This window comes from Anser cygnoides, chromosome 3 (assembly GCF_040182565.1).
Source record: "Anser cygnoides isolate HZ-2024a breed goose chromosome 3, Taihu_goose_T2T_genome, whole genome shotgun sequence".
NCBI lineage: Eukaryota > Metazoa > Chordata > Aves > Anseriformes > Anatidae > Anser > Anser cygnoides.
Genome location: NC_089875.1, coordinates 119051377 through 119073477, shown reverse-complemented (window position 1 = coordinate 119073477; position 22101 = coordinate 119051377). Strand labels below are relative to the sequence as shown.

The 22101-nt window shown below is 40.0% G+C and overlaps 1 protein-coding gene across 1 annotated transcript in view; it reads left to right on the top strand.

The window, feature by feature from the left end:
- PKHD1 (PKHD1 ciliary IPT domain containing fibrocystin/polyductin) overlaps window positions 1-22101 on the top strand; it is a 256426-nt gene that overhangs the window by 156954 nt on the left and 77371 nt on the right. The window contains exons 51-54 of the mRNA XM_066993217.1: window positions 7936-8073; window positions 16981-17094; window positions 18630-18717; window positions 21915-22069. Coding sequence (XP_066849318.1) covers window positions 7936-8073; window positions 16981-17094; window positions 18630-18717; window positions 21915-22069 — 495 coding nt within the window. The remainder of the gene's footprint in view (window positions 1-7935; window positions 8074-16980; window positions 17095-18629; window positions 18718-21914; window positions 22070-22101) is intronic.

The following is a 22101-nucleotide window of genomic DNA, read 5'->3' as shown; positions in this document are numbered from 1 at the left end:
TTCTAGCAAAAATACTGGGCAACTTGCTGCAAAATCTGGAGGAGAAAACTAGTGATAACCATTTTACCTAATGGTTGAACCTCTTTGATCAGGAGGTTAGACCTCCTGAGGTCCCCTTCAGACTGAATTATCTTATGTTCCTGTGAATACTGTGTGGTATGTACTTGACATATGATAGGATCTGGTGTCCCCTCATTTGAGCGAAACCATAAAAGTCTGTGTGCCTACCACAGCTCTACTTCTGGAAATGGGGCTAACACTGCTCCATGTCTCTTACTCTTCCATGTGTTTTTTGCATGTGAAGCCTTTGTGGAAAGAAGTTTCTGTTGCTTCGTGTTGGCATTTTGGTGTGGAGCCCCGGACGTAGTTTGGACTTCTCTGTCACGTGTCATTAAAAATATGTCATTGGTGTACTGAAAACCAGGCTCATAGTCTTTAGTCTTATATGTCTGGGAGCTAAGTGGTGGGAGGACAGGAAGGGAAGAGGAGGGGTTTCAGTGAAGTGTACTCGGTCTGGGGTTTCTCTTCTCACTTGCTGGGAGAGTTTGTAAGTCTGTTGATCTTTCTCTACAATGCAAGGTCTATATGTTTTTTTCAGACCTTCTCTGACCAGCTAACTTGCTTTCTACCATGTTCTTTAGAGCTGGAAGTTCTTTTGGGAGATCTTCCAGATATGAGGATGGTTGACATTATTAACGGTCTCAAGTTGTGCCAGAGGATGTTAGGATATTGGATATTAGGAAGAATTTCTTTACAGAGAGGGTGGTCAAGCATTTGAATGGACTGCCCAGGGAACTGGTGGAGTCCCCATCCCTCGAGGTATTTAAGAGAGGTGTGGATGTGGCATTAAGGGACATGATCCAGTGATGGGACTCGGTAGGTCAAGATGATGGTTGGATGTGATCATCTTTAAGGTCTTTTCCAAACTAGATGATTCTAAAATTCTATGATTCTGTTACTGCTGAGCTGGATTTTATTTTGTCTTCCTTATTATGCTTCCAAAATGTGTACTTGGCATCAAATCTCTATAAAAATAACTGGGAAAAAACCTTATGCATGTAGCAAGAAGTAATTTAAGTTCAGAAAAGGATGATGGTAAGTCATGCAAGTAGGATTTCGATGCTATCACCCTGCCCCCTCACTCAGCCTCTTTTATGGAGTCCATTTATTTTGGGTTGAAAGTTGGATAAAAGATTTTTGTCTGAAACAGCCCCATTCTTTCAATTTCTTTTAAGTTTGACTGAATTTCAGATTTACTGAAACACTTTGTGAACTTATTTTAATTTCAGCAAATGTTTCCAATTAAGAATATTATTTTATTTTGAAATATACTTATGGTTTGATTAAAAAAAAAAAAAGCTAAAAAGACTACCAAGCAACCCCAAACCTTCTTAAGATTGAATATATAATTTCAGATTAAATTAAGAATTATGTTCAACCTTCAATGAGTATTTAGTTTAATCTTCATTTTTCTGACAAATGTTAAAAAAACAAACAACATAGCCTCTCCCCCCAAGACATGTTCATTCTGGATCATCTTGATGTTATGTTTGTCTTTACTTTTGGGTAGGAACTTACTTTTACATGAAGAATAATTTCCTTCTCCCAACTAGTTTCCTATTTCCTGTCAAAGAGCATAGTGTGTTTTTTTGAGTGTTTGTAAGGTCAGAGGCCAGAGAAGCCACAGAGATGACCATGCAGGGGTGTGAGCTGCTGTAAGTCCTATGCCCTGTGTGCATCTACAGTAACAGTAGGAGTCTGTGTTTAAGCATCTGAACTTGCTCCTGGTCATTCCAGTCAGCAGAGCTAGGAGAGTTGTGGATGTGTGTGTGAACTGAGTTGCTCTTTAAGATTCGATGACAATATTATGCAGAAGTCCAGGGCTTTATATATTGCTTGTATGAAGATATCTAGTGTTTGAAGCACTCCAGGATTGTCCTGCCTGGCCTCCAGGTGAACACCTAGTTGGATACAGGTATCCCCTAAGTCATATTTGCCAGTCCCATGGTGTACAGGTCTCAAATATCTAAGGGCATTTCAGATCGTACTAAATGCCTACATAAATTTATTATGGTTGGAGCTTATCAGATGACTCAGGTCAGGCGCCATAAGTTGTGTCCTGAACCTCATTCAGGATTACCTGGAGAGAAGAACCTAACTTGCTGTTAATGCGTGTCCTCTGAACCATAAAAGTCTATGTCCCTTAATGTAAGGATGTATCTATGTCTGTACACACAATGCTAACATCCATGCACAGGGGATTGACTGCCAGTCTCCAAAGTCCAAGTGCAACACCCAAAACATGGACTTGCTTTTCACTTCCAACAACAGTACTCCATCCATTCCACTGGTATTTCATGTTGAACATGAATCATGCCATTAAGAAAGAAAGAAAGTGTCCTTTCTCCCTGGTTCCTATTCCACTCTCACCTCCATTATATCTGACCCCTTATACAGACATTAAATAGTGGTGCATTTCCTCTGTGCTTTGCTCTCTTTCTGATCCTTTTGCCATGGTTGAATTTTGCACTCTATTGTGTATTTTGTTATCTGTACCTCTCAGAGAGCAAGGCAAGAAGACAACACCAGATCATGTTTCAACTTCTTATGTATCACATTATACCCAGGTCAAAAATCACCCCTACTTAGATCCCATGATTGTTAAAAGACCAAAGCATTTCAGCCTTCAAAAACATAATTGTGTGTCAGAGAGTGATATGATGAGGCACAAGAATGTCAATGGCAGTGGTGGCCTATGTACTGACAATGAATGAATTATGTTGAGTGTGCTCAGATGATTACAGGAGGCAAATCACAATTACACGGACACAGAAAGTAAAAAATAAAAAAACGCTCAGCTAAGGATTTGGAGGTTTGTTGTTTTGATTAGGTTAGGAGAGTGGAAACTGGATGCTGAGGTTGTGGTAGTCCTTTGCTGCATTGCAAATTCACCTATGAACAAAACTGGCCTGTGTTTCCTGCAGAGGTGAGTGTAATCCTCTTCCTATAATATCTCATTTCAAGCTGCCACATGAGATATTGACCAGGGCCTTTGTCACATACCATGAGGCCCTACATGACTAAGCTGTGCCTGAAGCATTGCACAGAACTGCCCACAGCCCAGCCCAACCCATCTAGTTCTAGGACTGGGAGCAATACTGCTGCATCAGCATGCTGGAATACCAGAACTAATTAGCTCTCCTGAGAGGCAAAGCTCATTAGCTTAGGCCTGCTGCTGTGCAGCATGACCGCATAGCCTTTGGGGTCAGAACAAACATCTCCCAAATTTAGAGCAGCGCAGGTTTGGTCAGCTGAACTGGAGAAGTTCTGCACTGTGCTGCAGGATGTGGTGTAGTCCCTTAGCACACTGGTGTCTACTGGTTGGGAGGCAGCAGGATAAGGGATGGACTACTCAACATGATCTGTGTTTTACCATGGACAGGAGTGTTCTCAACCTACAGGGAATCAGGGGGCCAAAAATTTATGTTTAATCATGGCTTTTTATTTTTATTTTAAAACTTTTTTTTTTTTGTTTCCTATCCCATTTCATAGAATTGCAGAATGGCTGAGGCTGGGGACACCCCTGGGTGCCCCTGTCCCCCCCTGCCCCAGCAGGGTGCCCTGCCCCACGTCCCTGGGCTCGGGGAGCTCTCCAAGGAGCAGCCCCCGGCCCCTCTCGGGGCAGCCTGTGCCAGGGCTCCGGCACCCGCCCGGCACAGAAGTGCTGCCTGATGTTTAGGTGGAACCTCTTGTGCTCAGCTGGCTTGTGCAGAACCCACTGAACTCAGAATGACACCAGGTAGCTACAGAAATCTGAAAGCTCATTTAAATGTCTTGCAAACCAAACAAACTCTGTGCTGCTGCACACACCAAAGTAAGTTTTCGAGGTTCACTCCTGACAAGGTGCAGATGTATCTCACTGACTACTGTCTTTTAGTTATGATTCTCTTCTGAGAGCTATCCATAATGATTTTCAGTTTGAAAGCCAAGCCCTGGACCTACTTTTGATTACTGGATCGGTCCTTTCAGCCTCCAAAGAACAGTTTTAGAATACTAGAAAAGCAAATAATGGGTGCTTAGTACTGTTTTTGGTGTGAAGAAATGCAGGGGGTGACTTCGGTCCAGCTCTGATGCTGTGCTGGAATCTCTGAGTGAATCTGAATTCGCAGTGTTCACCGAAGAGCTGGAAAGGGGGATGTTGTACCAACTTATTTTGTTCGGTGCTTTGTTTTGAAAGCATTAATGGGACTTCACAAGAAGTTCACAGACCTCCTGGTACGAGGCTGAATTTTACTTGCAACAGAGGTGGATCCCTCATGTTAGAGTAACTTTTAGTGTTGGTGTGTTACAAGTCCCCTCAGTCTCTGACTCCCTAGCGGGTATAAGTCTCTTCCAGCCCCAGCTGGAAAAAATTAGCTCAAGCTGCAGCAACTTGTGCTTTTATCTCTAGAGGTTCATCCTCCAGAGCTGCAGCCATCCCGCAAGGACTTCTTGCATGCATCAGACTTCAGCAGCCTCTCCACCTTGGAAAACAAGCTGGATGAGTTTAGTCATGCCAGTCTGGCAGCATTAGCTTCTCAAGCCCTCGGATTTTCAGGGCTTTGGTTTATGGTTTTCAGTGTGACACACTCCTGACGCAGCGCGCCTTGGGTGGAAGGAGAACATGTTATAATTCCAGCCGATGGAATGCTGTTTTGAAGGGTATTGATATGATATCATGTAGCCTCTGGCAATTTTTTTTTTCTTTCTTTTTTTTTTTTTTTTTAAGTGATGGAATTCACTCTGTTATTCATTTTCTGATTTTGATATTCTTTGAACTTTTTCTGTTTGAAGAGATGAATGCTGTAGTACTGTATCTCGTATAATAGCTCTTCTGTTGTGCCTGATTTCCATTCAATGGCATGCTATGGTGTTTTATATAGCAGTGCGGTTGATCAAAGGCATTTTGTGTCATTGCTGGAGTCATTAGCAAGTTTGCAGTGTTGTACGCCTGAATATTAAGACTGTGGCATACCTGTGAGCCTTTGTCTGGAGAAAGTATATGGATGGTGAAATGTAGCCTGTTTTCAGGTTTGAACTATTGTTTTCTGAAAGTGGTTGCTTGCTGTTATGTGAATGTCTTCATAGAAGAGCCACCCAGTTTCATCATTCTCTGAAAGTAAATCTCTTGAGCTTAGGGACCTAAAGTTTATGAGTTTAACCCCTTAGTAGCCATCTCCTCTATTACATGACTGAGCATATTCTGTAGGGACTGTATTCATCCTGAAGTCTCCTTTGAATCTCTTTGCTTTTTTCAAGCGTGCAAGGAACTTTTTCTACTGTGAAAGGAGCCTTCTGTTGTCTCTACAGAACAGCATTTCACCCTCTGAGGACTTGACACCCTGGACGTGACTTCCCAAATGTTGTTCTTTTAAACAGAGGAAACCGCAGGTTTGCAGAGATCAGTATGAATGGGAGAATTTCACATGACTGTGTTTCAAGGCTCACATACATGATGCTACAGTTACAGAGCAGTCAGCATTTCCTTTATAAAACCCTTTTTAGAAAGATGTGCAACTCAGCAAAAATATCTGTTCTAGACTGAAACTTGACATATAAATGGTATGCCTAGGAGCACTTCTTCTTTTCCTTGTAAAAATGTTTCAGCCTGTGTTTGATGAATATACTTACGGCCTTTGTCAACTGCAGCTTTTTGCCACATTCTTGAGCTGTGATTTCACAAACTAGATTCCCCTTTCTGTCTGAAAGATATCATTTTAACAACATCTTCCCCCTCATTCTCTTCTCTCTGTTTCATATCCTCACATACTGTGCCTCCCCTTCTCAGCTCTGCAGGGCATAGGACTCCACCTGTCCTGTAAAGAGATTATAGATGGGAGCTTCTTCATGCCTGTGAAAATATATCAAGTACTAACAGTATCGGATTTAGGGGGAAACCAAACAAAACAAATCAAAATGTGCTTGCTCTGTAGAGACTTATTACATCTGACTGCTGTGAAAATTTTGCATGCTTGAAAGATGCTTCAGCCCAAGGATGCAGGGAATTTCTTTTGAGATGGGGTGTTCTGAGTCACCATGGATTGCTGCAGTTCTTGGCATAGTCCTTGAGAATAGAGGGTGAAGATAGCTTGAGAGAAAGAGAAAAAAATGGGAAAGGAAGAGGTGGGAAGACTGAGTTACAGGGACAGAGTAGGACCATGTGTGGAGAAGAGACAAGCAAACCTGTAAGCAGACCCAGGTCCCCACTATGCAGTAGTTTCCCCTCCACACACAGCTGTGACACTTCAGTGATGCAAACCCAAAGATTTAGGAAATGCTAATATTAAGACAGCCTACTCATATTTTTTCCAGACCCCTCCTGAGTCTAATTTATGTAGTTTTTGATTATGTTTCCTGCAGACAGGGGCTTAGAAGGGTTAAACCTTCATATTAAATAGCTTGAGTCAACCTCTAATTACACGTTTTGAGGAGAAGACTTTCCCTGTGCTTCCTAATGCATGATCATTTGTGTCTTTGTCCAAAGCAGTTGCTAATGGCTATAGACAGAAGAAAACCATGAAACAGCTGATCCAATTCTCAAGATATTGCATGTCAGTTCCTATGTTCCACACCAAAAGTGTTTCAGGGGGCCCGTTCTCTCTGTTTTGCTAAAGCCCATTGGAAAATGCATGTTCCTTAATCCCTCCTGCCTTGTGTATCTGTGCCTCACAATAACTATATACTGTATCAAGGAAAGCGACAGTGACTTTGATTTGTAGGGTAGGATTTGGCAGCTGCCATTCTGTTGAAAATTTCTCATTGAAAATTATCATTTTCTGCAAGCTATCTCTGTGAAAGCCACAATTAGGTCCTAAACAGGACTTCTACTCCACAGAAAGACCCTGAATGATGCCCTCTTCTTCCAGGGGCATCCACTGTCTCAGAGATGCATCATATCAGGAAGCCGTTACTCTTGTTGGTAATGAAAGGAGATGAACACCATGATTTAGGGGTCTGAACTGCTTTCCAGTGCAATCAACTGAAAAGCTCCCAGTAAAATTAAAGAACATTAGATGTGCCCTGAGGGTGGAATTCACCTCTGTGTGGTGGGCTACCTCTAAACGATGCAGTGTTTAAGTCCTTATTCATGCCCTACTTGGAAAGCTTAAGTGGTATTTGGATGGCTCACAGGCTGTGAGCTTGGATCTTTAGGAGGCAGCAGTGATGCTGTCATTACGCTCGATCAACAACAGTCCGAAATTACCTTAACTGCATTTCAGAGATGAGCTGGCATAGGAAATCATAAATTGATCTCTGGTAATATCCAGTGCTGTAGTGTACTTTTAGTGTCGGCTTGGTCAAAGCAGGGATCAAGGAGTCTGGAAATGAGGTCAGAAGTGACTCATGCTTCTTGCTTTGTCCTCAAGGAGCTGAGGGAATGGTGCTTCCCCTGGTTTCTGTTAACCAAATAATTAATAGGGAATGCAGCATCTTTTCACTTCCTTCATTCTTGTTCTCTGCAGTTTCATGAGGGAAAAATACTGTCTGGACAGCTTAACTTATTCCTCTTTCATCGTATTAGGTGATCAAGGTTTATTTTCATAAACAGTGCAAGGCTCACCCAGTGAGAATGGCATGTCTCCAACTTGCTGCCTTTTATATTCATTCTTAATGTTCAAGTGACATTTGATGAGACTTAAGCATGCAACAATATCATTATAAATTTTATGTTATCGTTCATTTATAAGATTACACTCATGCCACAGAGCCTCAGATGTAGATGAAGCTCTGGCTGTGGATGCTGCACAAATATCCAAGCCCTGCTCCAGTAGTTTTACACACACACACACAGAAAGAAAAAAGATTTAAAGAAAGCTAAACTCAAGCACAACAAACCTTTCAAGCTTCTCCATCTCCATGTCATTGTTCTAAATAATTGTCTGCTTTGTTTCTCAGACCGAACCATCCTGGTGGACACAGATCTTCCCCCTCTGAGAGGTCTCTACATCCTGGGGACTCTCGAGTTCCCCACCAATGCCAGCAATGTCCTGAATGCAGCTTGTATTGTGGTGGTGGGAGGTACGCTGAAAGTGGGTAAGTGAGTAGCCTGTCTTCTGGACGCCTGGGGTTTATTTCTGTTCTCAAAGAAAGCAAGAAATAGACAATAGAAAGAAGCCATAGACAAAGAAAGAAGGAAGGAAGACTGTGTTGTGCTATAGAAACATGCTGCCATCCTAATGCAGCACAACTACCTGGGTGCCTGCAATGTGGACACTCAGAATTCACATTAACCACACAATGATTATCTGCTGGAGCTAATTACCTGTTCATTTAATAACAACATATTGCAACTACTGCAGTCCTCGCTCTACTGAAGTCAAAACTCCTCCTGCTTTCATGGAGGAGGTGGTGGCTGAAATTTCATCTGGTCTATGTAAAAGTCCTCCCTACTGCACATGGGGCTGCTTTGTAAGACAGTAATTCTTCAGGGCAGGATCTACCTTATTCTGTGTTCAAGCAGTGCCCCGTGACTGTGGGAAGTAGCGAGGCCAATTTGTGGCACAAAGGTATTTAAAGCCAATGCAGGTAAAATGATGGAAAATCCCCCAAGTGCCTGGAAATTCCAGTGTGGTGTAAATTTGGCACATCTGGACTCAGAGCATTTGTTCCTCTCATCCTACTGTACACGTGAGTACCAGGACTTCAGGGAGGTGCTACCCTGCCCCTACTTCTAGTGCTTTCAGTGTCCCCAGTGTCACTGGGGCTGTTCCACATTATTTAGAGTGGACAGGTCAGTGTTTTTCTGCACAAAAGTAATTACTCATATAATTCCCTTTAAATATTGAGGTTCCTAAAGCCAGGCATTGTATTTACTTACAGAAATCCTTAGGACGCAGGGATCACATGGTTGATCACTGTCTGACCTTTCTCAAGATTGGTTTCATGAACTTTAAAAGGAGAATTTGTTTGTGTAATCACCCCAAGGAAGCTAGCTCCAATATTTGTTTGTTGTTAATCTCAAGGGACTGTTTAGTTAATACCGCACTGGCCAAAAGAGTTATTTTGCTGGCTTATGTTTTCCTTCGGAAAAAAAAAAGAAGAAAAATAAAAAGTTTGAAAGCTTAATCTGCGAGGTTAATATATCTATACACTTAAAAGAGTCTCAGTCATTTCTTACTTACACTCTTTTGTAGTTTAAATGTGGTTTCTTATTGGTTTTAAGAAAAAGCATGTGTTCACTGCTAAAAACACTTATTAAAAAACATTGAGGCACTTTGCTGCCTGAACTCCCCTCCAGCATATTTGTGAGTAGTCATGATATTAAAAGCCAAACAGGTATTTGCAGCTGTTGAATCGTGGTCCAGCATCTTCTGGAGAGAAACCCTTGCTCTAGTTTGAGCTGTGAAGATGATAGGTGCGTAGAAACTCTGCAAGTTTCCCGCATTTTATATTGGCCTCTATGTTTGCCTATGAGACTGGGACTGAACATTTTTTTTCCCTTCCTCTTTCTCTTCCCATGTGTTCAAGGCCTAAAGGTAGCTTCTTGGAGCCCATCTGTCCAATCCTGACTGTTCCATGCCTGAAGGAAGGTTCTGAAGCCCATCTGTCCAATTCTACCACACCCTAAAGAAATCCTGACACAAAATAGATAATGAGACAGTTTAGTAAACAGATTTAATAGATGTGGACATCAACATTCAACATTGTCTGAGCAGGATCTGAGGTTGACATCATGTGATCCAAATCCCCAGGTCTTCTCTGTTGTGTAACATCTCCATGCCCTGTTTTCAGCATAGCAGTCTTTGATCACACGTCATTGTTGCAAATCCAGTGGCCTGGGCCAAACAAAGACTTTCTGGCAGAGCTTGAGTATTTTTTCACCTGAACAGCTAGAGAATGTTGATAAGTTCGAGAAACAAATCTTTGCTTTTACTTTGGGTACCCTTAAGAGCACTTGGCATATTATTTTCAGGTAAAAATAAAGAAGTCAGATGGTTAAAACATGACTACAAGCACATGGGAACTCATTGGCGTCAGAAATACATAACAAAGAAAAAAAATCAGCATAAAAATTGGGTTTTTGAAGCACCAGCCAGATCCTAATTAATTTTATTTAAACAGTTATTTGCAGTGAAACTGGGATGAGAAAATACAGTCAAAGCTGGGAGATCAAAACTGTTGGGACACCTTTGATCTTGGAGGGTCTGTCATCATTTCTTCAACATATGGCATAATCTGCGGTCAGTGTGAATTATGATCAACAGAATCACAGGGAGATATGAGTTGACTAATGCTCTGAAAAGGATTGCAAAACCTCTGTCAGAGCCCTCAGACAACTCAGAAGAAATGTTTGGGTCTATCCACAACGTATTTTTTCTGGGTGATCCTGGTCCTTCAGCGTTGTTAGACCCAGGTTGATCTGATGGTGATATTTGCAATTACATTTTAGAAGCAACATTTATTTACATCTTCCTGCATTGCCATGCCTTAAAACAATTACATATTTTTCCAGTTTATAGCAGGAGGGATTGAGGTGCAGAGAGATTAAGTGATTTGCTAAATATCCTCAGCACACCAGTGTCAGAAGAAAAAAGGAAATGCTGAGCTCAATATCCCAAAGGTTCTTTTTTGGATCGGTGCTAAGACGGTTGTATTCATTTCAACCCATGTCAGCAAAAAACCATGGACAGTATGCATGGAAAGTGTTCTTTTCCACTGCTGAAAAAAGCCCTCAGCTCCTGATAAGTTTGCAGAAAATGCTGAAGTTCGTTTTGCACAAGTTGATCTGTTGGACTCATCCTGGTCTTGGCTACACTCAGCCATTCTTTGCTGGCAGTGCTGGCAGGCTATTTTTGCTTTTTATAGTAGAACCCGCTAAGTAATTATCCAGATAGGATTTCTCTTTTCAGTCTCAACATGTCACGTTCCTGTTTTTTTTTTTTGTTTTTTTTTTTTTGATATTTTGTGATGGCTGCTTGTCAGTCTTGTCAGTCATTTGAAGCAAGAAGCCTAAGGTCATCATTAGCTCATGGCTTGATTGTCTGGAGATGAAACCCCAGACATTTCTGATGTTTCTTATCGAGCTTGTGGAACAAGAACTCCAAAAGATTCACTCCACTTTTTTATTTATTTATTTGTTTTTATTTTTTTTTAGAACTAGTAAGAACCCAAAAACTAAATTCCCAAAGAGTAAATCGCTGTGCTTCGTGAGATGACCATGTGCTAACGATGATTAATGCTCAGCCTTATAATGACAACTGAGGCACAAATGAGTCTTGCCACAGAATTCCTCCAAGTTCTCTAATACCTTAGTTGTCTGAGTCCCATATTCTTTAGTTGCGAGATTGGAGTACCATCTTGTAGTCACTTTTTCGTCCCAGATAACACAAGGGTTTTGAAAAGTTCCTTGCACCATCTGTATCTCCTTCAATTCTCAGCTTCCATCTGTTTGGTCTTTGCCCTTTCCAAGCCATTGGTTTCTTCAAACTGATAGTACCATCTAGGGAAGGAATTTGTTTTACGTGCTTAGGGCACTAACATTTAGGCGTTGCATGTGGACTTCAGGATGTGAGCTGGGTGTTCCAGTTGGACTGCCCAATACAATGAACTAGAACAAATTACAGTCTAAGCTGGATTGTCTGATCTCAGATACCCAGAGAACCAGGATTCACCTACATGAAGAAACTAAAATGCAGTTATATGAATCTCCTTGGGAACATTGTTCAGTCGCCTAAATATGGAGACTTTGGATCACTTAAGGCACACAAGTGAAGCTGGCTTCCAGCTTCTGCTTGAAAAGGCACTGTTCTCTCATTGATCATATTTGTCATTCTCACGTAGTAGATTTGGAGGAGGCTAGGGCTCTCAGATGGCATTAAGCATCCATATCTAGGCAGCTGAATCTCATCCTACGTGTCTCACATTCCTTGGACAAACATCTCTCACTTCTTGCTGCTGGCTCCAGCTCTCCAGCTCCACATCTGTCTGTCTCTTATCTCTTTCTTTTGTTTGGAAGCATCATCTATAAGAGGCAACAGTGTGATGCCTCCCTGTTTACAGCTGCTTTGCAGGCTGTAGTCTGGACACTGGAAGGAACAGATGGGGAAAGATAACTACAACACTATGTGACTAGCTATGCACTGACCATGAGTAAAAACCCTTCCTACTTTCTGGTGACTACACAACACAATTTTCAAAATAGCTAAGCAGGTAAGAGTCCAAGAGGTTTGGGATTCAGAAAATACAGAGCTTATACTGGAGGTGGTCACGGCAAGATACTTATCAAAGTCTATTTACCAATGAAAGGGAGGGAATCTTATCTCAGAGACTTCCTTGTTCTTACAAGCAACAGCTGTTGTAGCATGTTATATTGTAAATAAAAGAAAGGTTAGAAGGGAGGAAACACCCACTATTCTAAGAAAGAGATGAATAGGATTTGCTATGGAAAAAAAGAAGAAAAAAAAGAAATGCACCAAAAACTGTCAGGAAGAACATCTGGAATCAAAGTGAAATATGAAAACATTGGAAAATGCTTTTGAAACCCAACAGAAAACTAGATCCAGACTGCAGTCCAGTAAGTGAAAATCTGGGTAGAAAAAATACAGCCCTCTGTTCTCCCTTAATTATTAATATAATAAAAATAATAATAATTTTTTTTCCTATTTTCATATAGTGGGTTTTAACCTTCTCCAGAGGTTGTGCTAACAGAACTGTGTCTCAGTCCAGGCAGTAGGGCTTCACACTTCTTCAGGAAAGTAGATAAACTGTGGTGACTTTATCAGCAGTATAAGTTACTTCTTATACATGGGATTGTCACGTGTTTATTTTTGCACTGTGTATTGCCAATACTCACTTGAAGAACCTCAGTTTAGACACCCCTCACAGAAGTTCACACACCTGCAGTGAGGCCATTTGATGTGACATCAGACATCAGAGAGACAGTGAAGGCACACAGCAGCTGTGCAGTGACTCATTAAGGTTGGAAAAGCCCTCCAAGATCACCTGGTCCAACCATCCCCCTACCACCAATGTCACCACTAAACCATGTCCCTAAGCACCACGTCCAACCTTTCCTTGAACACCCCCAGGGACGGTGACGCCACCACCTCCTAGGGCAAACTGTTGCAATGACCGACTACCTCTGAGAAGACAGCTCAGCTCCTATGCACCAACAGATTGACTTCTGTCTTGCACTGAAGTGCCTGAGGTATATGGAGTGAACAAACTGCTGCTCAGGAGCTCTGCCCAGGCTGGCACATACGTGTCAAATCAACAGATGAGCAAACCCTTCAAATTCCAAGTAACCCAGCTGCAAAAATATGCGTGTCTGAGAACAGCTTTCAGCACATGCAGACATTATTCCCTCCTAACCTTTTCTGCACATCTCACCAGACACTTCTGGCAGCAGCTGGTCACAATTACCTTTTTCCTACATCTCTGCCAGCTATGCTTTATCTTCTCACCTTATGATGAACCAGGCCGTTCATCAAATTGGTAAACCTACTTGTAGTAGGAATATGAAATGGGATCCATTGCTGTGCGTCTCATGTGCAGGATGGGTAATTTGAGAGTTTGATGTGATTTTATGGAAGGCTTGTTCATCACAATAAAGTGGGACAAGTGACTTGAAGTTTTAACATCCAGAGTTCAAAGACAGGCACTTAAACCCAGATCCTTCACATGTGTGCAGCAGAGATGGTGAGTCCTTTGTTTATAGCAACTTGGTAGTTTTACCAAAACTGCTTATTACAAAAGCTGTGATTTCATATGACAGTTATTTCATATGGTAATGAAAGTTATCTGGTCCAATAACTATTGTGTATTATCTGTTTTGGATTTTCCTTTGAGTAAGCTGAGGTAGCTACCATTTCCATATCTTCATTTTCATGAGCCATTCTTTTGGACTCTACTTAGATTAAGCTAAAGTACATCTCTCTGGCCTTACTCATTTTTTTGAATTATCTTTATTTTCCCTAGTTTTCTTTCACTCTTCATTCATTTACATAGATATCATTACCTTTTCAAGACCCATTTTATTATATTTTGAACATTCTTCACTTTCTCCCCTATATTCTTCACTTCCAAATTATTTCTGTATTGGCTGGCACTTCTCTTTATCTTTTTATCCATTTGTGGCAATTTATCTTTCAATATTTTGAGACATGTTTAGGTCATTGATAAAACATCATGTACCGCAAGGCTTGCAAGACTGACCTTCTGGAGTTACAGCCCCTATGCCTATCAGTCAGCCTGGAAATTAACATGCCATGTTCTTGTCATACCTGTGTAGGTTGTTAATCAGAAAGTCTTGTGCTACTAAGTCAAATGCCTTGGAGAAGCCGATTATGTCATATCAAAACTATTAGCTTTATCAAGTCAACCTGTAATTTCATTAGAATGTGATAACAAGGAAGTTTCACAGGACCTATTTTCTATAAAACCATGTTGATTGGCATTAATTATATCATCCACCTTTAATGATTTATTAATTGTGTTCGGAGTTGGACTTTCCATTTTTATTTATTTTTCCTCTAGAATCAGTGTTGAGTTGACAGGGCTGTAATTACCTGGGGTTCTTTTATCTTTGTTTGGAATATTGGCACAATATTAGGTTCCTTCAAGTTCTTTGAGACATCATGAGCGATCCAAACTTACTGAAAAATCCATTTTAGTAGTTCAATGAGTTTCTGAGCTAACTCTTTTGCAGCACTTGTATGCAAGTTCTTAAATTCACTGACTTAAAACAATTGAGCAATTAATGGAAATAAGTATTAGGATTATTTTTGTTCTAAATTTACTTAAAACAAGTCTGTTTTTTCTAATCATAGGTATCTCCTGTGGTCTTTTGTGTGATACACTATTTTCAGTTTCCAGGCAATGGAAAATTTCTATGAATATTTTCTTCTCCTTTTGGGATTTCTTTTCTAAGGTTTAATATGGTAATGAGCTATTATGAATAGTTTTATGTTAGCTGCTTTGTTTCTCACTCTGATTTGAGAGAGAGAGAGAGATTTTAACAAGGGCAACATTCTATAAAATGCCATGCTTTTTAGGATTAAAAAATCACAAATTTTTGCTAAGTGTACATGTACCTCTTTTTAAGGAGTCATAATTTCCAAGCCAAGAATTTAGAATTCACATTTCCAAACAAATCTCTGTGACTGTTAAGCCTGGAAGCCTACTTAAAAATTGTTTTAAAATTGAGCTGAGTTGGATATATCACATAGCTTTTTTTAAATTGACTTAAGTAGAAGAAATATTAAAGGCTTTGTAACCAGCAGTAAAATAATAACACCAATAATAACATGAATAGTAATTCATAATGATAATAATATTCCCCCAGTTTAAAGGGACATCATTGTCATAGGAAAAGGTATTTGTGAATAACTTTGTAACTTCAATATAAAGTTCTCTAAATATTTTTGTTGAGTCTTTTTTGGGTCACTGGTGTAGCTGATCACTTCATCCCAGGGGGTAAGGTTGACCTGAGGACTGGGGAAGATATCTTCAGGCTTAGTATTTTAAATCACAACTTGCTGTGAGGGTGAAGCAGGAAAACAATCACTCTGAGTACAAAAATAGACACAAATGTCAACGTAATTCTTCTGCAGTTCTAGCTGGATATTTGTTTAACCTAGTGCATCAGTGGTAAATGTGCTTGTCGCTAAGTTTTCTTTTCTGAAACTAGCATTTGGTTATGGGAGTTTAAGCAAGAAAGTCAAAGCCAGAAAGCCAAAAATGGGTGATGGATGCTGTAAGATTGAATTCCCTCCATGTCCCCATAGAAAAAATGAACTCACTGGTATGAGATGTATTAGATGGGGAGCATGCAAATCTTGTACTCTTGGTCTTTTATCCATTTAAAAGCTGTACAGAGAATTTAAATACCCACAGATAGCAGTCAGATGGTGGTGGGGAACAATGAATTTATTTCTTGATTTCACTTAACTAAAAATGCTCTTAAAGAGGAATATTTCTTTAGGATATAAAATCAGCTCTCTTTTCCAAACTAGTAATTTTTAAATATTAAAAGAACATGACAGGCCAGCTAATTTTGTGCAGATATGTATATATTTTTTAGTTCTACATCTGCTGCAGTTTTCTGTTGCATAATTGATTTAATCTCTAATTTTAAAGGAATGCTGAACTCTTTTACTGGACTCCGCATACATTTCTCCAGGGCAAAAACTGTCCTACTTTTTCCTCACTAGTATCTGTTTAGTGCTGGGCCATTTTCTTCTGAAACTGTAAACTACCCTTGGTGAAATAAATGAAGTCACAGTTGGAATACAGTTTACTGTACAGACTTATCACAAGATAAGAGCAACATCACACACCCCAAAACTTCTTGGGCATTTTCTTTTCCCGTGCTCTAGTAAAATCTTTTATTGGTTTGAAAGACTGTTTTACCCATCCTGGCAGCAGAATGGGAACAGTTATCTGGGAACAGGTGAAAATGTAACTGAGCAGAAAGGCAAAGATGGATGGAGAAAGGAAATGCTTGTTCAGTGATTAGCAGAATGAATGAGAACCTCCTGTCATTTTACACACTCGTTGAATGACCTTGGGCAAACCCTTCTGGGACTCTAAATTTGGATTTAGGGCACATCCCCCTTCCCTCCTAATTTAGGCACTTAACTGGAATGTCTGAGTTTGGAGCAGTCTCTCTAGGCTACCTTCAAAGTCAATGGAGAGGCAGTCACTTCCAGGCGGCAAGGCAGGCCGTATAAGATGTGTGTGAGTCACCGAATGAAGGAACTTTTCTTTCTCTCTGTTGACTCCAAGGAGAGCCTGGAGCTAAGTTAAGGGGTGTAGGTGAAATACTTCCACACTGAGCCACTGCTGGCATTCACAGTATTCAACTCAGCTTTAAGAGGGACCTACGGCATGGAGCAAAGTGCATGGGGACCGTTTCCATGAGGTAAGAGGGAGGGCCATTTCAGCATCACCGATACCACCAATACCTCTGTGTCAGTTGTTGCTGTTTTCTCTTTATTTCAGGTTATTTTCAACACCCTCTAGAGCGGGATTTAAAGCTACTGATCCTTCTTCGGGCATCTGAAGGGATTTACTGTGATCGTCTGGAGGAAATAAATGTCCATCCAGGGAGTATTGGTATGAGACACGGGTTTAATTTTTTATGGGATACAAATCTTAGGCAATAGTTTGGTATAATTTTTCTGCAGAAAAAAACATCTAAGAAAGGTACACATTTTTTGAGCTAAACCTGTTAACTTTTACTAAGTCCATTCCTAGAGTTTCTGTGGAGATTTTGTTTAGGCAAATAAGCAACAAGATGTCAGGTTCTGAGGTACTTACATGAGAAACGAGAGACGACTTAAAAGGAGTCATACATATGCATGAGGATTTGGTCTTGACCTGTCAGTTGTTAGGTTTGAGGTTTGAGATTTGTAAAGGGTAGTTGTCAACAAATTAAAATGACCTTACGGAGTGGAGAGAAGTGTGTGCTGGAAGATGGTGTTTTGTCTCACTTATCTTTGATCTCTCTTAGAATAAAACAAATTACCCTGAAAGTTTTCATCCTAGGCTGATAAGTGTAAACTCACATTGTTTATTTTTAAATTCATGACTTAAGTGAGATGAATTACATCCAAGAGCTACTGGCTGGATCTAAATACACACATTTAAATACTTCCAAACATTTGGATCCATAGGATTGACAGAAGAAGGTTCATGTTTAAATTTTAGATCTCCTCAGATGATGAGAGTTAAAGAAAAGTTATTTTTTCTGTTTTACATATTTTAAACAATACTAAAGTATTGCAAGACTTAGTTGTCAACAGAAATTGCCAGGATCTAGATTTGTAGAATATTACTGCAATTCAGGGGAAAACAAACAATCAAACCCCACAATTTGTGTATGATAGCAACACTGAGAAACTGTTTCACTTCAGCAAATTACAAACATCTAGTAAATAACTAAGTGGAATGTTTGGAAGGCAACACAGAAACTTCATTGACAGAGGAAATGGATTCTGAGGGTGTTTTTTCTTAGCTCTAAATTACTTAAAAGACGAAGCCTAACTGTTGCTAACAATTTGACTTTTTATCATTTTAGGGCATCATTGGAGGGGCTAAAACAGCCAATAGATACACTGCTGCAGTTTAGCATGCTATCATGGATCAAATAAGACTTCACTGCCCATCCTCTCCTCTTAAACCATATTGAATGCAAGATATGGGAGTTATTCTTAACATCTTTCTTTGTGAGATAATCCAAGATGGGTTATCAATACTGGCCACAGTCTGCTTTTGGACTACAGTGACACAATATGTCATGGAAAAAGTTGTCCAAGCAGGACATTAGCCCAAGCAATTAAATGGGGGCTTTGGGCTTTCAAACACTTGAAGCACAACTCATCTGAAGTAAAGGGGTTAGAATTAGAGATGCAGAACAAATTTTAAATTGATTGGACTGTGAATTGAAACAAAAAATTTCAGTGCATAATATCAGAATTTTTCATACTTCACTTTCTATTTCAAGTGGAAGTTATGTATTGTTCTTACACTTTTCATAAAATATAGAAACATGTTTTAATATATAGAGAGGTATCAATACATTTCTTATTCAGTTCATCTCAAGACTTTCTCTGCCCTAATTTTTGCTCTCCTGCTTCTGTTTTTCTCAGGGGTTTATGGAAAGGTGCAAATTTATAGTGCTTATCCTGGGAAGTCTTGGACACATCTCGGAAGTAACGTTGCTCCTGGCAATGAAAGGTGGTATTTTGCTCAAATATGACTCCAAATACAAAGTTTGGGCTCCCATTCTAATGACTTATACTAATATTACTCTTTTCCTTTCTGACAGGTACTGTTTATGTCTAGGTAGAAGAACAACTATATTATATCATGCAAGAAAATTATACTATTTTTAGATTCAGTTCTAAAGAATAATGAAGCAAAGATTTTCTTCTTTCCTGTCCTTCCTCCCTTGCTTCCTTCTGTCTTTCCATCCTTCTTTTCTCTCTCCTTCCCTTCTTCCCTGCCTCCCTCTCTCTTCCTCTTTCTTTTTGGAAGATTCCAAAATGACTGATACCTTGGTGATTAGGATGTTCATTTTGGTTTGAGACCTACATTCAAATTTCATCTCTGAATTAGGCAAAAATGGGATATGAACCATGATCTTCAACATCTTTGATCAGTACTTTAATAAGTGGTGTCTGCAGTAAACATCCTAATTTCTGCTATTAGAATCAATCTTTTCTGTATAAATAATTAATTGGCTCAGAGAACGTAAGGTTGCCTGCACTGCCTAAAGAGTATTTGTCTGGGATGCGAAACTTTCAAGGTATAGACACATTTTCACTTAACACTTAGCAGAAACAGTTTCAATTCCTACCTTCTCTCTCCCCTGTTGCTGCCCCTCCATAACCTTTTACAGCTCCTCCAGCAGACTACATGAGCCCTTACCCATGACTTCAGTCTGAAGGCTTAGTCAAAACCACCTCCTAAGGCAGGTAAAGTAGAGTTACCACAGCTGCTTGTTAGGTTGGCTACATCTTGAAGTTCAAACTTTTGACCTGAATATGTGAACGTCTGTATAGGGATCTCTTCTGTAAGTGCCCTGACCACTGTTAGCCCGTGTAGCATGGGCATGTACCTCTCTCTCTGGAGCTCTAATTCTGGACTCTGTCTTACATGAAATTTTCATCACCTTTTGCTGTAACTCTTCAAAATGCTTCATTTTAAACTGAAATACATATATTCAAAGAAAAAAATCTAATAGTTAGGCCTAAGAAAAACTAATTGGAAGAGATCTCACCTAGGTAGAGGCGAAATATTGGCATTTAGGCAAGGAATTAGTTTAAACTCATTGTAAGGATGGACAACAGGACACACACCTCAGAAGTAGGATTTGTTTGTTGTTAGCTCTCACAGACTGGAGTGTTTAAAAATTAATTGTTTAATGAAGAAATAATCTTTAATGAAGAAGAGAGGAGGGGAGGGGAGGGGAGAGGAGAGGAGGGGAGGGGAGAGGAGAGGAGAGGAGAGGAGAGGAGAGGAGAGGAGAGGAGAGGAGAGGAGAGGAGAGGAGAGGAGAGGAGAGGAGAGGAGAGGAGAGGAGAGGAGAGGAGAGGAGAGGAGAGGAGAGGAGAGGAGAGGAGAGGAAACTATTTATTATGAAAAATCTTGGCCATAGATTTATTTATTTTTTCAGAACCTACTAATACTATTAACCAGTTAAGAGTTAATGTGGTTAGATACAGGAAATAGGCAAGTCAGTCCTAGAATAGCTGAAGAAAGTGGCTCTTCTATTGACTGAGGGAAGTTGTTGCATATATTTTCCAATGTGAGTCAGCACATGAGTCAGGGAAGTATTTACGCTTTCAAAAAGAAATACTTTTTTTCACTTGCAGTGAAAAGCTATATTAATATTTCAGCAGATGAGCATTTTGACGGTGTATCATGCAAACCATACTTTCTCTTGCTTACTGATTCCTCATATTAAGCTTGTTTGAAATGCAAGAGTCAAGAGTTAAGTTTGGGTCCAGAAGAGTTAAATTAGAATTGGACTGTATGTCTGGGGCTGGACTTAAGATTCAGCTCATAATACGTGTTGCATGTGAACCGTCAAAAACTTTATACATATGCCACTATTCTTGTTACTCTGCTTTGTTTTGCTTCCTCCTTTCCAGTGAATTTATCCTTTAAAAATACGTAGCTCGAAGTCAAACTAACACTTTCCTGCCCTTTCAGAAGCTGTCCAATGCTACCTCCAAGCACAAAAGACTTCTCTATTGAGTGTTCACAGGTGCAGAAAACTGGAAGTACTCATCTTGAGCCTACTCATCTTTGAAAATGCCTGTGAGAAGAGACATCAAGAAAACTTGGCAACATAGCTTGCTAATTACATCCCACTAGGACTTTCCTTTCTCTCTATACTTCTATCACATCTGACTGCACGATGAGTCATGCAAAATTCTCTGAATTCTTTCAGTGGTCTGTTATATCAGCAATTAGCTGAGTATAGCTCATCACCTGGCCAGCACTGGTCATTGTATAATAGTACCCTTTGGGTATTTATCAAATATATATGTATAGATCATTATCAGTTTTGCTTTCATTAAGTGCTTTTATTTTCTCTATTAAAGACTCATCTGGTACCTTTGAGCTCATCTGAGATGCCTTTGAGTCCCTTCCATGGCTTCCATCTGTCCCTTCAGGAATGCTCCATGAGCAAGTCCTGTCAAGTCTGCCACCCTAGTTCTTAGATATCTTGGGACAGCTCAATTAGCAACAGGTTGCTCATGTTTAGGCAATCAAAATGCTGCTCTGTGTGTCCAATACAGAGAAAGCTGGATCACCTTTCACCTGTTATTGGCTGTACTGATTGGGTCTTTATCAACTACAGTGGAAGCGTAATTGCTAGTAGTGCACATGAACACACCTACAGATGGACACCTACATTTTGGTGTCTAGGTCTAGAGATGACTTTCAGCATTCAGAGAGCAAGTAATCTGTTTAAAGTTAGGAGGAGAAAAATATGTGTTCTAGATACAGGTGTCTAGTACTGTTCCGACTGGCCTGGGATATGTGCAAAATGTACATATCCTTGGCAAATAGAACCTACAAAAATGTGTTTTTTTTCAGACCTGTAGATGGAAACCAAGTAGGATACCCCTGTCACTGAAAATGGTCTGACACATATTTGCTAGGAAACATACTTGAGCCCTGTATCAATATTGGATACCTTGCTAACCAGTGGTATAAAGCAAGCATTTCAGGATGAATTTCATCCTACATATTTCAGGCATTCATTTTTGGATGCAGCAAGCCTTAAAGCATTTTTCCTAGAGCATACCCTGCAGATTCTTTTTGAGATCTGCCTTGGCAAAACTGTTGTTCATTTTTTAGGAAATCTGTGAGCATAATTCATAATGCAATAAAATTGATTTAATATCTTGGCATTACAGGCTTTTGGTGGAGGATGAAGTGGACTGGAGTCCTGGCGGAGATATTGTTATCAGCTCTTCCTCCTATGAAGCTCATCAAGCTGAAGTAGTTACACTTAAAGAAGTCAATGGTCGTAGCATAACACTCCATGAACGCCTTCTGCACAGGCATATTGGTAAGAAACATGTCTTTCTGTTTGAGAGTTTT